The following is a 12742-nucleotide window of genomic DNA, read 5'->3' as shown; positions in this document are numbered from 1 at the left end:
AGAGGGGCGCCTGGGTGGCGCAGTCGGTTAAGCGTCCGGCTTCAGCCAGGTCACGATCTCACGGTCTGTGAGTTCGAGCCCCGCGTCAGGCTCTGGGCTGATGGCTCGGAGCCTGGAGCCTATTTCCGATTCTGTGTCTCCCTCTCTCTCTGTCCCTCCCCCGTTCATGCTCTGTCTCTCTCTGTCCAAAAATAAATAAAAACGTTGAAAAAAAAAAAAAAAGAAAGAAACTACAAAACTGTATATCCAATATATTGCCCAATTTCTACCTTATTAATGGATTTTAAAACAAAGAGGCATTTGCTCTACCTTATATTGATTGAATAAAGTGTGATTATTCTGAAGTATGATTTTTTTTGTTAGTTAAGAAATAATTTCAACATTACATAGATCAGCTCAGCTGGTATTTGTAAATTCTGTGATATAATAGAACAGCTGGTAATAAAGTAATGTTGCAATTAAGAACATTTTCCAGAGTTTATTAATTTTTCAGTGAGAATTCTCTAAATAATTAATTACATGAGGAATGCTAATTTGTGTTTAAAAGTATAATTCTATTACTGATAATTTATTTCGTATACACATGACATTCACCAGACTCCAGTGACCACTTGCAATTTGTTTGCCTCTTCACCCTCCAAAAACTACAGCTCAGCCAGAACCTTTTCATTATTTTCTTCAGTGTTTGGATAATGCATCTGGGTTAAAAACACTGTTTTAAATTATACTTTTATATACATGTTCATGAGTCAGTATCTGGGCTGAAACATTGTTACTGCACATAATTGATAAAGAGCTACCACTCTATAATTTGATTAGATATACAATACATGTCATAATTTAGTAAAATGTGTATACTATAATTAACTTAATTAAAATACAAAATACCTATAAAATATATGAGCAAAGGGAAAAAATAAGAGAGACAAAGCAAGAAACAGATTCTTTATAATAGAGAACAAGCTAATGGTTACCAAATGGGAGATGGGTGGAGGGATGGGTGAAATAGGTGATGGGGATTAAGGACTGCACCTGTTGTGATGAACACTAAGTGATGTATGGAAGTGTTAAATCACTTATTGTAGATCAGAAACTAATATTACACTGTATGTTAACTATACTGGGATTAAAATACTACTACTACTGCTACTACTACTACTACTACTACTACTACTACTAAATTACCATACGAAAGATCTATCTTTCTTCCATACTTATCAGGGATGTAAATAAGAATGTCATGATGCTCACTTTCAATGTTAATTCCTTTGTTTCGGTTTCATTTTGTTTCAAAATTTTCATGTGACTTCTGAGATGTAAATGTTCAATGATGGTGACAACCTAGCAATTGCAGGAAGTTCTCCTTTACTCTCTACTGGGAAACAAGAGTTCAGTGATAATCTGGATGTCATTGTCCATGGTCTCCTACGATCTCCATCAGTCTTTGTGTTTCATTCCAATTAAGGAAATGGACAGTCATCCAGATAATAATAACATAGGAGAACATGATCCTATAAAATAACTCTCACTTTTCAGCACATCCTTTGAATTAAAAAGCTGCTGTTGCAAGAAATGGAGGCTATCTTTTTGAGAGCAAGGAGAAAAGACAGGGCATGAAAGTGGTGGAAGGGTACCATTCACCCTCTAGATTTGCATCTGGTCCACAAGGAGCCTGAGATGGTAAGCCCCACAAGTACTTCTTAGAAAAAAGGTCTATAAGAGACAGAGATGTACTTCTTTCTAGCTGTGCAAGACACAATGAAACTAGAACCCATTCTACTTCTCCCATTCTACTAAATCTGATCAAGCAGGTAGCCCGATGCTGCTTTAATTTGACTTTTTGCCTTTTAAGGATAAAGAAATCCTGCCTTGAGAAATCTTTCTTCTCAATGACGATGCTTTATGGTGGAGTGACAATGCATTGGGGGAAAAACTACACAGAAAGTTTTAAATTGTTCTCATTAAAAATACAGAAATGAGAAATTTGAATACTCATTAATCTAATAGGTTATTCCCAATTCATCTAACTTCAAAGAATGGATGGCAAGATACTACCTTTCTTGCCCATGCAAATAATGTCTTTCTTGTCAACAGTGTTTGGATGTTGGATTTAGGTAGTTAACTGATAAAATGTGCAAGATTTAGATTCAGATTGTGCAGGTTTTATCTCAGTCTTTCCTTATGTCAGTTTCTATGTGTAATATTTAAACTTACTCTACAGCAGATTTGGAAGTGCTGAGAGAAAGGCTCTTCTTGACAGGACAGCACAATCTGAATGGAAGTCAAAGATTTTCTACGTGAAACATGAGTATTCTGTCCTTTTCTTGTTAGCCATGGAGAGAAGAGAGGTATTTTGAGAGTAGAGAAAGAAAAATACTTTAGAAAAGCACTTGTGTCTCCTAGAGGAATAGTCTACTTTTCTAGTACTGGCCTGGAATTTTTCCCATCCTATTGAAACTTCGGTCATGGTGAAAGCACAAGTCAGTTGTCACAGGACCTAATTCCCTGTCCCCATGTTTGCCAGAGGAAAGTATCACTCTAATACCCAGGAAGCAATTCTACTGGGAAGGCAATTTCCCTCTTTGCCTATAGTCTTCTCTCTTTTTTCTACATGGAAAGAGGACTAATTGATTTATGGGATTACTAAAATGAGAAGGGACTGACTTTGAAATCTCTCTGGTTAGAAACAGGCTATCCTCGCTTTGGATGTATTTTTTCCCTGTGGTGTGCTTAATAGACCAGGCTCTACCCTTGCACAGAGGAGGCCTGAAGATAAGGCTGAGGTCATTTAATCTTGGGAGGAAAATAGTGACAAGTCTGATTTTGTGCAGAGGTTAACCCAAATTCTTCAGTTCTGCATTATTAGTAATAATGCTTATATTGTGGTCTTCGTCTGAGGGATTCCTACATATTTTTATTCAGTTTGGGAAGTCAGAGAGGGAAATGATGAATTATCATGCCTCAAACCTTAATAAATAATTCATTGAGAACAAAAGAAATGAAGAAAATAAATAGCCGTGGCAGTTGGATGAGGGAGCACCCAAATAACTGTGCCTGCTGCTCTGAAAAGAAATATATGACCAGAAATACATGCCAGGAAGGGTCAGTGGCTCTGTATTCACACATGATGTGTGCAGGCTCTTGAGGAACAAGTGAATGAGGTTAGGTCATACACCTAACCTCAGACTTCCACAGGAGTTGGGGAGACCTGGGATGCACCTAGTGAGAGGTGCATCCTTAAGGCAAATGCAAATTAGTAACCAAAGAAGGCATGAGTTATTTTACCCTAGCATTTAGTGAAGTTTGTGAATCACAGTCAATCACTGATTAATGAAGATGATCAAGTACACAAAGCATTAACAAGAAAGATGTCCCTTAGCTTTCCTGACTGCAGAGAGGTTGTCTCAAATTCATGCCTGACATACAATGCCAACAGATGTGAATATTCAAATACAGAGAAAATATTAGCAGAAGCAGCAGCAGTAAGAGCTAAATGACTTTTGCTTTAGACACTGGAAGATTTGGGGCGCCTGGGTGGCGCAGTCGGTTAAGCGTCCGACTTCAGCCAGGTCACGATCTCGCGGTCTGTGAGTTCGAGCCCCGCGTCGGGCTCTGGGCTGATGGCTCAGAGCCTGGAGCCTGTTTCCAGTTCTGTGTCTCCCTCTCTCTCTGCCCCTCGCTCGTTCATGCTCTGTCTCTCTCTGTCCCAAAAATAAATAAACGTTGAAAAAAAAAAAAAAAAAAAAAAAAAAAAATAGACACTGGAAGATTATAATGAAGCAAAGGATGACCAACCAACCATGGAATTGAAAGAAAGGATTTCCAGGGTCAGCAATATAACAACTTTGCCTGTGGTGCTTTACCTGAGATGGATAGATCTATACTATCCTTATGGAGGCGGCTCTGGTGGTTAAAGGAGAATCATCCCAGCAATGATGGTAGTATAATCAGCCACCTATGTGCTTAAATTAACCTGTAATGTACTAAAGCTTGTTCTAAATATTCTAAAATTATTCTCATTTCCAAAGCCCCAAGCTAAATAAAGTCATTGTTAAAGTAAAAACACCTGAACCAGGTGAATGCCATGTGATCATGCAGTTGCCATCTAGCATAGTTGTCTTTGAAAGGAATTCACCAGATGACTGGGAACAAATTATCCTTAAAGAAGTTTACCCAGATGACTAGTTACAAAAACACCAGTCACTTCATTGGCATTTGAGCAAGGTCTGAGCCCAAACAGAGAACTACCCAGTAACTCAATTTAGCATAATTTTATAAAGTGTCATTAAATCTCAGATGTTCAGTTCCATTTTCATTTTACTTTGCTCTTTCATAATGCAGAACTTATATATTTATAAAGCTAATGTCTATCAACTAGCTAGTGTCTGAAAATCCATTATAGTAGCATATTATGCTTCTGTTAACATCTCTCTTCACAATCTAATGGTTTATTAATTTAGTGCTCATCCTTAAAGGTTTTTAGTGAATCCAGAGTGTGTTTTGCCTTGGGAACAACAACTCCACTTATCACTCTGTCACTCATAAAAAATATTATTTTGGGGTACAAACCATATCTAATGGAGTAGAAACCTACATGTTGAATTAATCGATATTGGAGAGATAAGGCTTAGTCAGAAGACAATCTCTTCATTTGCTCAACTGGATAGACTTCATCGTGAGATATCTACATTTACATCTCTATGTACATGGATATTATATACAGATCCACATTCATATTCACATTCTTATATACAAAAAAGAGTAACAGAAACCTTACAGCATGATGAATCAGTAAATAAACTCCCAAGGAATACTATTGAAATTTTATTACTCACCATCAAATTCTGCTGGTCCAACACCCACTATAATTATTGACATTGGAAGTTTTGAAGCCTTCAAAGAGAATACACAATTGGTTTACAATTAAGAAGTTGACTTCTTAAGAAAAGAATTATAATTTAAGAAAATAATATCCTGTTTTGATATTTTTTTCAGATGTTCACTAAAATAGGTTTGAACACATCACAATAATATGCTTGATTCTACTCATTCTTTTTGAACTAACTGTACATACGCTTATTCAGTGGGACATTCTCTGGGAATGACCAGCCTTGGACAGTATGAAAAATAAAAAGTATTGCACATCTGCTTTCACTTGCTATTCTCAGCCAACATCTTCTTGACTGAGGGTATCTCTGGGCATTTTATTCATGTTTTCTCTCCCATAAAAAATCTTTTAGTTGCTGTAAGGGAAAAATGGTACTATATTTGTGAAAGAATAGTACCCTACTCTATCCCACTTATACCCAAAGTTAGGGAAAGCAATTTTCATTGTAAATGAGGGAATACAGATGATAATTACAGAAAGTTAGTATTAGAACGATTAATTTATGTATTAAATATCCATGGGATTGTGAGTGATATTGAATATTTGATTCAAAAATATTTGCATATTTTCCCATCATATGTATCACTTAAACAATGTAATCATTTTAAAGAATTTAATGGTCAGAATGTGAGATCCAGCAATAGAGAAAAGGAACACTGTACCAACCACATCTTCAGCATGAAGATCATCAAATTATGAATAATTGGTCCTCAATACATCATGTCTTATTAGTTTAAGCCCAAATTATTAAATTCCTATTTTCAAGTGCACACGAATGCCACTGGCCAGAACATAAAGGAAATCAAGGTGAATTCAACCCAAGTAATTCTAGTTAAAAAATAACAAATAAATGTGTAAGCCTTACTTCAACTGCTGTTTATGTTTTTTTCAGTAAATGTCTATAATTTTCCCCCCATATGATCCTCCACCAAACAGCTAATTTTATGTTCCCTATGTTATTAATAATTATGAGCTATGATATGCAAAGCACTCATGAAACCCATTTTCACTAAATGTCAACTTTGTGCCAAATATGTCTAAGCTTGGACATGGAAAGGTGAGTAAGATATAATTCTATAGAATATAGTCTAGGAGCATGTGGGCAGCTCAGTCAGTTGAGCATCCAGCTTCAGCTCCGGTCATGATTTCACGGTTCATGGGTTCAACCCTACATTGGGCTTTGCTCTGACAGTGTGGAGCCTGCTTTGGATTCTCTCTCTCTCTCTCTCTCTCTCTCTCTCTCTCTCTGTCTCTCTGTCCCTCCCCAATTCATGCCATATCTCAAAAAAAGTCTATAAATATAGATTTTATAGATTATAATCTAATAAAAAGACGAATAATCATAAAAATAAATAATTAGGAATTATACAAGGATGGTTTTTTTTTTTTTATTTTAAATTTTTTTTTTTTCAACGTTTATTTATTTTTGGGACAGAGAGAGACAGAGCATGAACGGGCGAGGGGCAGAGAGAGAGGGAGACACAGAATCGGAAACAGGCTCCAGGCTCTGAGCCATCAGCCCAGAGCCCGACGCGGGGCTCGAACTCACGGACCGCGAGATCGTGACCTGGCTGAAGTCGGACGCTTACCCGACTGCGCCACCCAGGCGCCCCAAGGATGGTTTTTGAATAAAGTCCAGTCCCTTCCAGTTATATAGAAATAAGAATGTCAGTACAGTGCTCCTATAATTGAAATGTAAATATTAAGAAATACTTTGTACAAATTGTAAGATTGTGTACAAGTACATCCAACTAGTAGAGGTAAGCACACTCATGCACATGAAGGTGATGGTATCATCTTATTTTTTTTTATTATTCTGGAAGGAAAATAATTTTGTTATAACACGGTTATCCATACTGCTTAGGTTAGTCTTTATGAACTAATGGTACATATACATTTGAGTTTTCTGGATAAGGTTAAGAATGCAATCAGTTGCAAAAGCATGAGCATTTTGTTTCACTATTAAGTCAACTAACATTAACTCTTTCAACATAGGTTGAAAGCACCCTGCTGTCACTTAGCCAGCTCAAGACTGAACAATCCCTACTCACATTGACTATGGACTCCTTGGTTTGAGCCATATCCGAGATAACACCATCTGTCACAATCAGGAGCACAAAATACTGGGAACCATCTTTTACAGAAGAAGCATACCTAGAGCAATAAAAAGATAAAGAATACCACAGAGAATAAAACAGCTCCTTTGTATGTGATGGTTGCTAAATATAATCGCGATAGTCAACAAACCTTTAATCTCAAGAAAATATTTAAACTTGTATTAGGAATCTATATCATGCAAGCTCTCAATACATTTTTCTGAAATAGCATGCTAGAACACAGCAACATTACTTCATGCCAGCACACAGAAAAGCCTGCCTGCCTTGGAAATTCACTCACTAATAAAAGGTGAGATGGATGAGGGTATGTTTAGCACAAAGGAATGGATATAGCTTTCAGAAACAGATACCCTGGCTAAGCAACATATTATGTGTATGATCTTCAGTAAATTACTTGATCTATCTAAACTTTATTTCTTTACCTTTAAAATCAAGATTACACACCTCTGTATTGTTAATACAGAAACCACATGCATGCTACCTAATATATAATACAGTTTAATAAATGGTATGATTATTATAAAGACAATAATCATAAATGCTTTTTGTTTCGGACTAGAAACAGGTAATGATTATACAACATAGTGAATGTGCTGAATATCATCTAACTGTAAACTTCAAAAGTTACTTTTATGTTATGTGAATTTCACCTAAGAAATGCAACAGAAGAAATGCTTTTTGACACATCCATAGTTCAAGTTTTTCTTTTTAATTTTTTTAATGTTTATTTATTTTTGAGAGCGAGAGAGAGCATGAAAGGGACAAGGGCAGAGAGGGAGGGAGACACAGAATCTGAAGCAGGCTCCAGCCTCTGAGCTGTCAGCACAGAGCCCAACATGGGGCTTGAACTCGTGAACCACAAGATCATGACCTGAGTGGAAGTCAGATGCTTAATGGACTGAGACACCCAGGTGGCCCCATAATTCAAGTTCTTAATATGTGTTAAATTGATGAAAGATGGGGAAAAGAATACCAAACAAAGACAAAAATTAGGTATGTATTAAGAATATATTCTAGGGGCGCCTGGATGGCTCAGTCAGTTAAATGTCTGACTTCTACTTAGGTCATGATCTCACAGTTTGTGGGTTCAACCCCTGTGTTGGGCTGTGTGCTGGCACCTCAGGGCTGGAGCCTGCTTTGGATTCTGTGTCTTTCTCTGTCCCTCCTCCGCTCACGCTCTGTCTCTCTCTCAAAATAAATAAATAAACATTAAATTTTTTTTAAAAAATGAGTATATTCTAGTTCTTGAAGTTTATCAGAGTTCTCACCAAGTAATACTCAGTAATTTAGAGGTGAATTTTATGCATGTTATGTTTTATTATACCTCTTTTTTCCATTGTGTTCTACTTTTTGGGTATCTAGATTATATTCTCAACAAGAATACCTTTTTTTTTTAAGACAATGCTTTTATTTTTTTTTAAGTTAATTTACTTATTGAGAGAAAGAGAGAGAGAGAGAGAGAGAGAGAGAGAGAGAGAGAGAGAGAGAATATTCCAAGCAGGCTCTGTACTGCCAGTGCAGAGCCTGACATGGGGCCCGAACTCACCAACTGTGAAATCCTGACCTGAGCGGAAATCAAGAGTTGGACGCTCAACCGACTAAGCCACCCAGGTGCCCCTCAACAAGAATAACTTTTATGATTTTTAGAATATAATTAGTAGGCAGGTCATATCTAGTAACAAGCAAGCATTATGGTACTCTTAGGAGATAAACAGTAAATGAGAAGACTTTGGTTGACTTCTGTAAAACTCATTGAATATTTATGTATCATAGAATCACAGATAGTATCACATAGTTCAAGATGTTTTCTTGAACCACAGAGAAACTGGGTTCAAGAAAACATCTACTTTTTACCAATAAAATTCCTTCATAACCTGAAGTACCCAAAGGAATCAAATTTGAGCAGATCAGGGACAGACGAATCACATATGTCAGGGCAAAACTTATTTCTTGGAGAGCAGAATTAACAACGATATGGACAAGAAAAATATTTACAACTTTTCCGTGGACTAGAGAAACTCATAATTGCTCATGCAGCTAACAAAATGGTAATTTCATAGACTGATCAAGAGAATACAGTAAGTGTCATGTTCACACCCTATAAAAATAGCATTGAACTGGTTCCACAATGTATAGTCAAAACAATTCCCACAATATTGAACAAATGATCTTCTCCATTAAGGAATTTATAAGTTTGATGGTTACACAATCAATGAAAAACAGTCAAAACCAGATCTGAGACTATTCTATTTAATGCTTAGCTTTTTTTCTTACTAAAAGAAGTCAGGTAATCTCTGTCAGGTATTCATTTTTAATTTTTAAATACCCATTATTTTTTAAAATTTTTAATGTTTATTTATTTTTGAGAGAGAGAGAGAGAGAGAGAGAGAGAGAGAATGAGCAGGGGAGGGGCAATTAGAGAGGGAGACACAGAATCTGAAGCAGGCTCCAGGTTCTGAGCTGTCAGCACAGAGCCCCACGCGGGGCTAATCCATGGACTGTGAGATGATGACCTGAGCCAAAGTCAGACCCTTAACCTAGTGAGCCATGCAGGTGCCTCAATACCCATTATTTTTAAAAAGCATTTCTTACTATGTTTCAGAAACAGGGTTTTATATTTCATGAGATTAATGGAAGACTATAAATAGCTTCTGAGTACAATAATGTAGCTTTTCTGCTCTTCTTACCAAATGATGCTCTTAAAATGGCAAATTTTTACCAGATTCAGAAACAATACAGAAAGTAAAATATTATGCATTTCTATAAATATCATTTCAAGTGGCTTAACTGTCTGAATTTTTTTTTTTTGGTATTTACTTTTTATTTCTCTTCCAACACTTCTGATCACCCATAAAGTCTCAGTTGTTAATATAGTTTTTCCCCCAGCTTTATTGAGGTATAATTGGTATACAAAAAAACTGCACAGAATTAAGATATATAACTTGATGAGTTTGGACATATTCATAAATTCATGTTACCATCAAAACAATCACAGTAATAAGTATACCATTTCTTAAATTTTCCTGTGTCCCCTTTGTGTGTGTGCACATGGTAAAAAAAATGTTAATACAAAATCTACCCTTTTAACAAAAATTTAAGTGCACAATATCGCATTGTTGCCCATTGGCATATCTTGGCAGTTGTGAATAATGCTACAGACACTTCTTCGAGATCCTGATTTCAGTTTTTTTGGATGTATACTCAGAAGTGGGATTTCTGGTAGCTCTATATTTTTTGAGAAATCTCTATGTTGGTTTTTCATAGCAGCTGCACTAATTTAAGATTCCCACCAACCATGCACAAGGGTTCCAATTTCTTCACATCCTTGCCAACACTTACTATCTTTTTGACTTTTTGATAATAGCCATGCTAACAAGTGTAAAGTAATGATAGTTCACTGTGGTTTTGATTTGCATTTCCCTGATGATTAGAAACGTTGAGCATTTTGTATATACCTATTGGCCATTTGTGTGCCTTCTTTGAAGAAATGTCGGTGCCAGTCCTTTGCCCATTTCTAAAATCAGATTAGTTGTATTTTTGCTATTGAGTTGTATGAGTTCCCTATATATTTTGGAAATGAACCCCTTATCAAATATATAAGTTGCAAATATTTTCTCACACTCTGTAGGTTGTCTTTTCATTATGTTGATGGTTTCTTTTGCTGTGTAGACACTTTTTACTTTGATGTAGTCCCACTTGTCTATTTTTGCTTTTGCTGCTTGTGCTTTTGGTGTCATACCCAAGAAATCATTGCCAAGACAAAGAAATCATTGCCAAGACCAATGTCAAGGTTTTCTCTTTTATTCTAAGAGTTTTATAGTTTCATGTCTTACGTTCAATTTTCAGTTAATTTGTGTGAGTGGTAGTAAAAGGATCCAATTTCATTCTTTTTCATGTGTATATCCAGTTTTCCCAACACCAATTATTGAAGAGAGAATTCTTTCCTCATTTTGTATTCTTGGCACTTTTGGCAAAAACCTGCAGGTTTTTGTCTGGGCATCTCTATTCTATTCTATTGGTATAGACACTTATTTTTTTTATATCAGTACCTTGCTGTTTTAATTATCGCACCTTTGGAATATGTTTTAAAATCAGACTGTGATGCTTGCCTCCAGCTTTGTTCTTTCTCAAGATTGCTTCAGTTATTCAAGGTCCTTTGTGGTTTCACATATATTTTAGGATTGTTTTTTTTTTTTTCTTTATTTCTGCAAGAAATATCATTAAGATTTGGGTAGGGATTGCACGGAATCTGTAGTACACTTTGGGTAGTATGGGCATTTACACAATATTAATTTTTCTAATCCCATAAATATGGCATGTCTTTCCATCTAAATGTGTCTCCTTTAATTTTTTCATTGATGTTTCATAGTTTTCACTATAAAAGCCTTTCACTTCCTTAAGTTTATGACTAAGTATTTTATTTTACTTTTTTGGTGCTTTTATAAATGGGATTATTTTCTTAATTTCCTTTTCAGATAGTTTGTTATTTGTTTAGAAATGCAACTTTTTTACAGGTTGATTATGTACCCTTCAACTTTACTGAGTTCATCAGTAAATGGGTTTTCTTTTTGTTTTGCTTTGTTTTATTTTGCTTTGTTTTACTTCCTTCAGTCTTTAGGGTTTTCTACATGTAAGATCACGTCATCTGTAAACAGAGGTAATTTTATTTTTCCTTTATAATTTGGATGACTTTTACTTATTTTTCTTGTCCAATTGCTCTGGCTAAGACTTCCAGAGACATGTTGAATAGACGTGGAAGAATGGGCATCCTTGCTTTGTTCTATATTTTAGAGGAAAGCTTTTAGTTTTTGGTTTTTTTTTTTAATCATTAAGTATGATGTTAGCTGTGACCTTTATTGTGTTGAGGTAAATTCCTTCTGTACCTAATTTGTTGATAGTTCTTATCAGGAAAGACTGTTGAATTCTATCAATGTTTTTTCTCTATCTTTTGAAATGGTCATGAGATTTTGGTCCCTCATTCTGTTAATGTGTTGTATCATATTTATTGATTTGCATATGTCAAACCATCTTTGCATGCTAGAAATGCATCCTACTTGGTCATGATTATAATTCGTTGAATGTGCTCTTGTATTCAGTTTGCTAATAATCTGTTGAAGATTTTGACATCCATGTTTACCAAGGATGTTGGTTTGTAGTTTTCTTGTGGTGCCTTTGTCTGACTTTATTATCAGGGTAATGCTGGCTTCATAAAATGAACTTGGAAGTATTTGCTCTTCTATTTTTTTTTTTTTTTGTAACAGTTTAAGAAGAATTGGTATTAATTCTTCTTCTTTAAATCATTGGTAAGATATGCCTTGTAGCCACTTGGCCCTGGGCCTTTTCTTTGTTGGGAGATTTTTGATAACTGATTCATTCTCCTTATTTGTTATTGGTATGTACATCCTTTCTATTTCTCTTGATGTATTCTTGGTACATCGTATATTTCTAGGAATTTATCCATTTCTTCTAGGTTGTCCAATTTGTTAAAGTACAATTGTTTATAATAATCCCTTATGATATTTTTTATTCCTGTGAAATCAGTTGTAATGTTTTCTCTTTCATTTTTTGAGTCTTGTCTCTTTCCTTTCTTAGTCTAAGGGTTGGTCAGTTTTGTTTACCTTTTCAAAAAACCAACTCTCAGTTTTGTCAATTTTTTCTATTGTTTTTCTATTCTCTATTTCATTTATTTCTGCTCTAATTATTATTATTTCTTTCCTTCTGCTAACCTGTACTTTTT

The 12742-nt window shown here is 35.4% G+C and overlaps 1 protein-coding gene across 1 annotated transcript in view; it reads right to left on the bottom strand.

Annotated features, from left to right (window-relative positions):
* CPNE8 (copine 8) overlaps positions 1-12742 on the bottom strand; it is a 234557-nt gene that overhangs the window by 16534 nt on the left and 205281 nt on the right. Inside the window, exons 17-18 of the mRNA XM_025930235.2 lie at positions 6940-7042; positions 4836-4893 (exon numbers count right to left, since the gene is read on the bottom strand). Coding sequence (XP_025786020.1) covers positions 4836-4893; positions 6940-7042 — 161 coding nt within the window. The remainder of the gene's footprint in view (positions 1-4835; positions 4894-6939; positions 7043-12742) is intronic.

This window comes from Puma concolor, chromosome B4, assembly GCF_028749965.1.
Source record: "Puma concolor isolate L17-30 chromosome B4, mPumCon1.1.hap2, whole genome shotgun sequence".
Lineage (NCBI taxonomy): Eukaryota > Metazoa > Chordata > Mammalia > Carnivora > Felidae > Puma > Puma concolor.
Note: the sequence above shows the minus strand (reverse complement) of the source record. Positions and strands in the feature narration are given on the sequence as shown.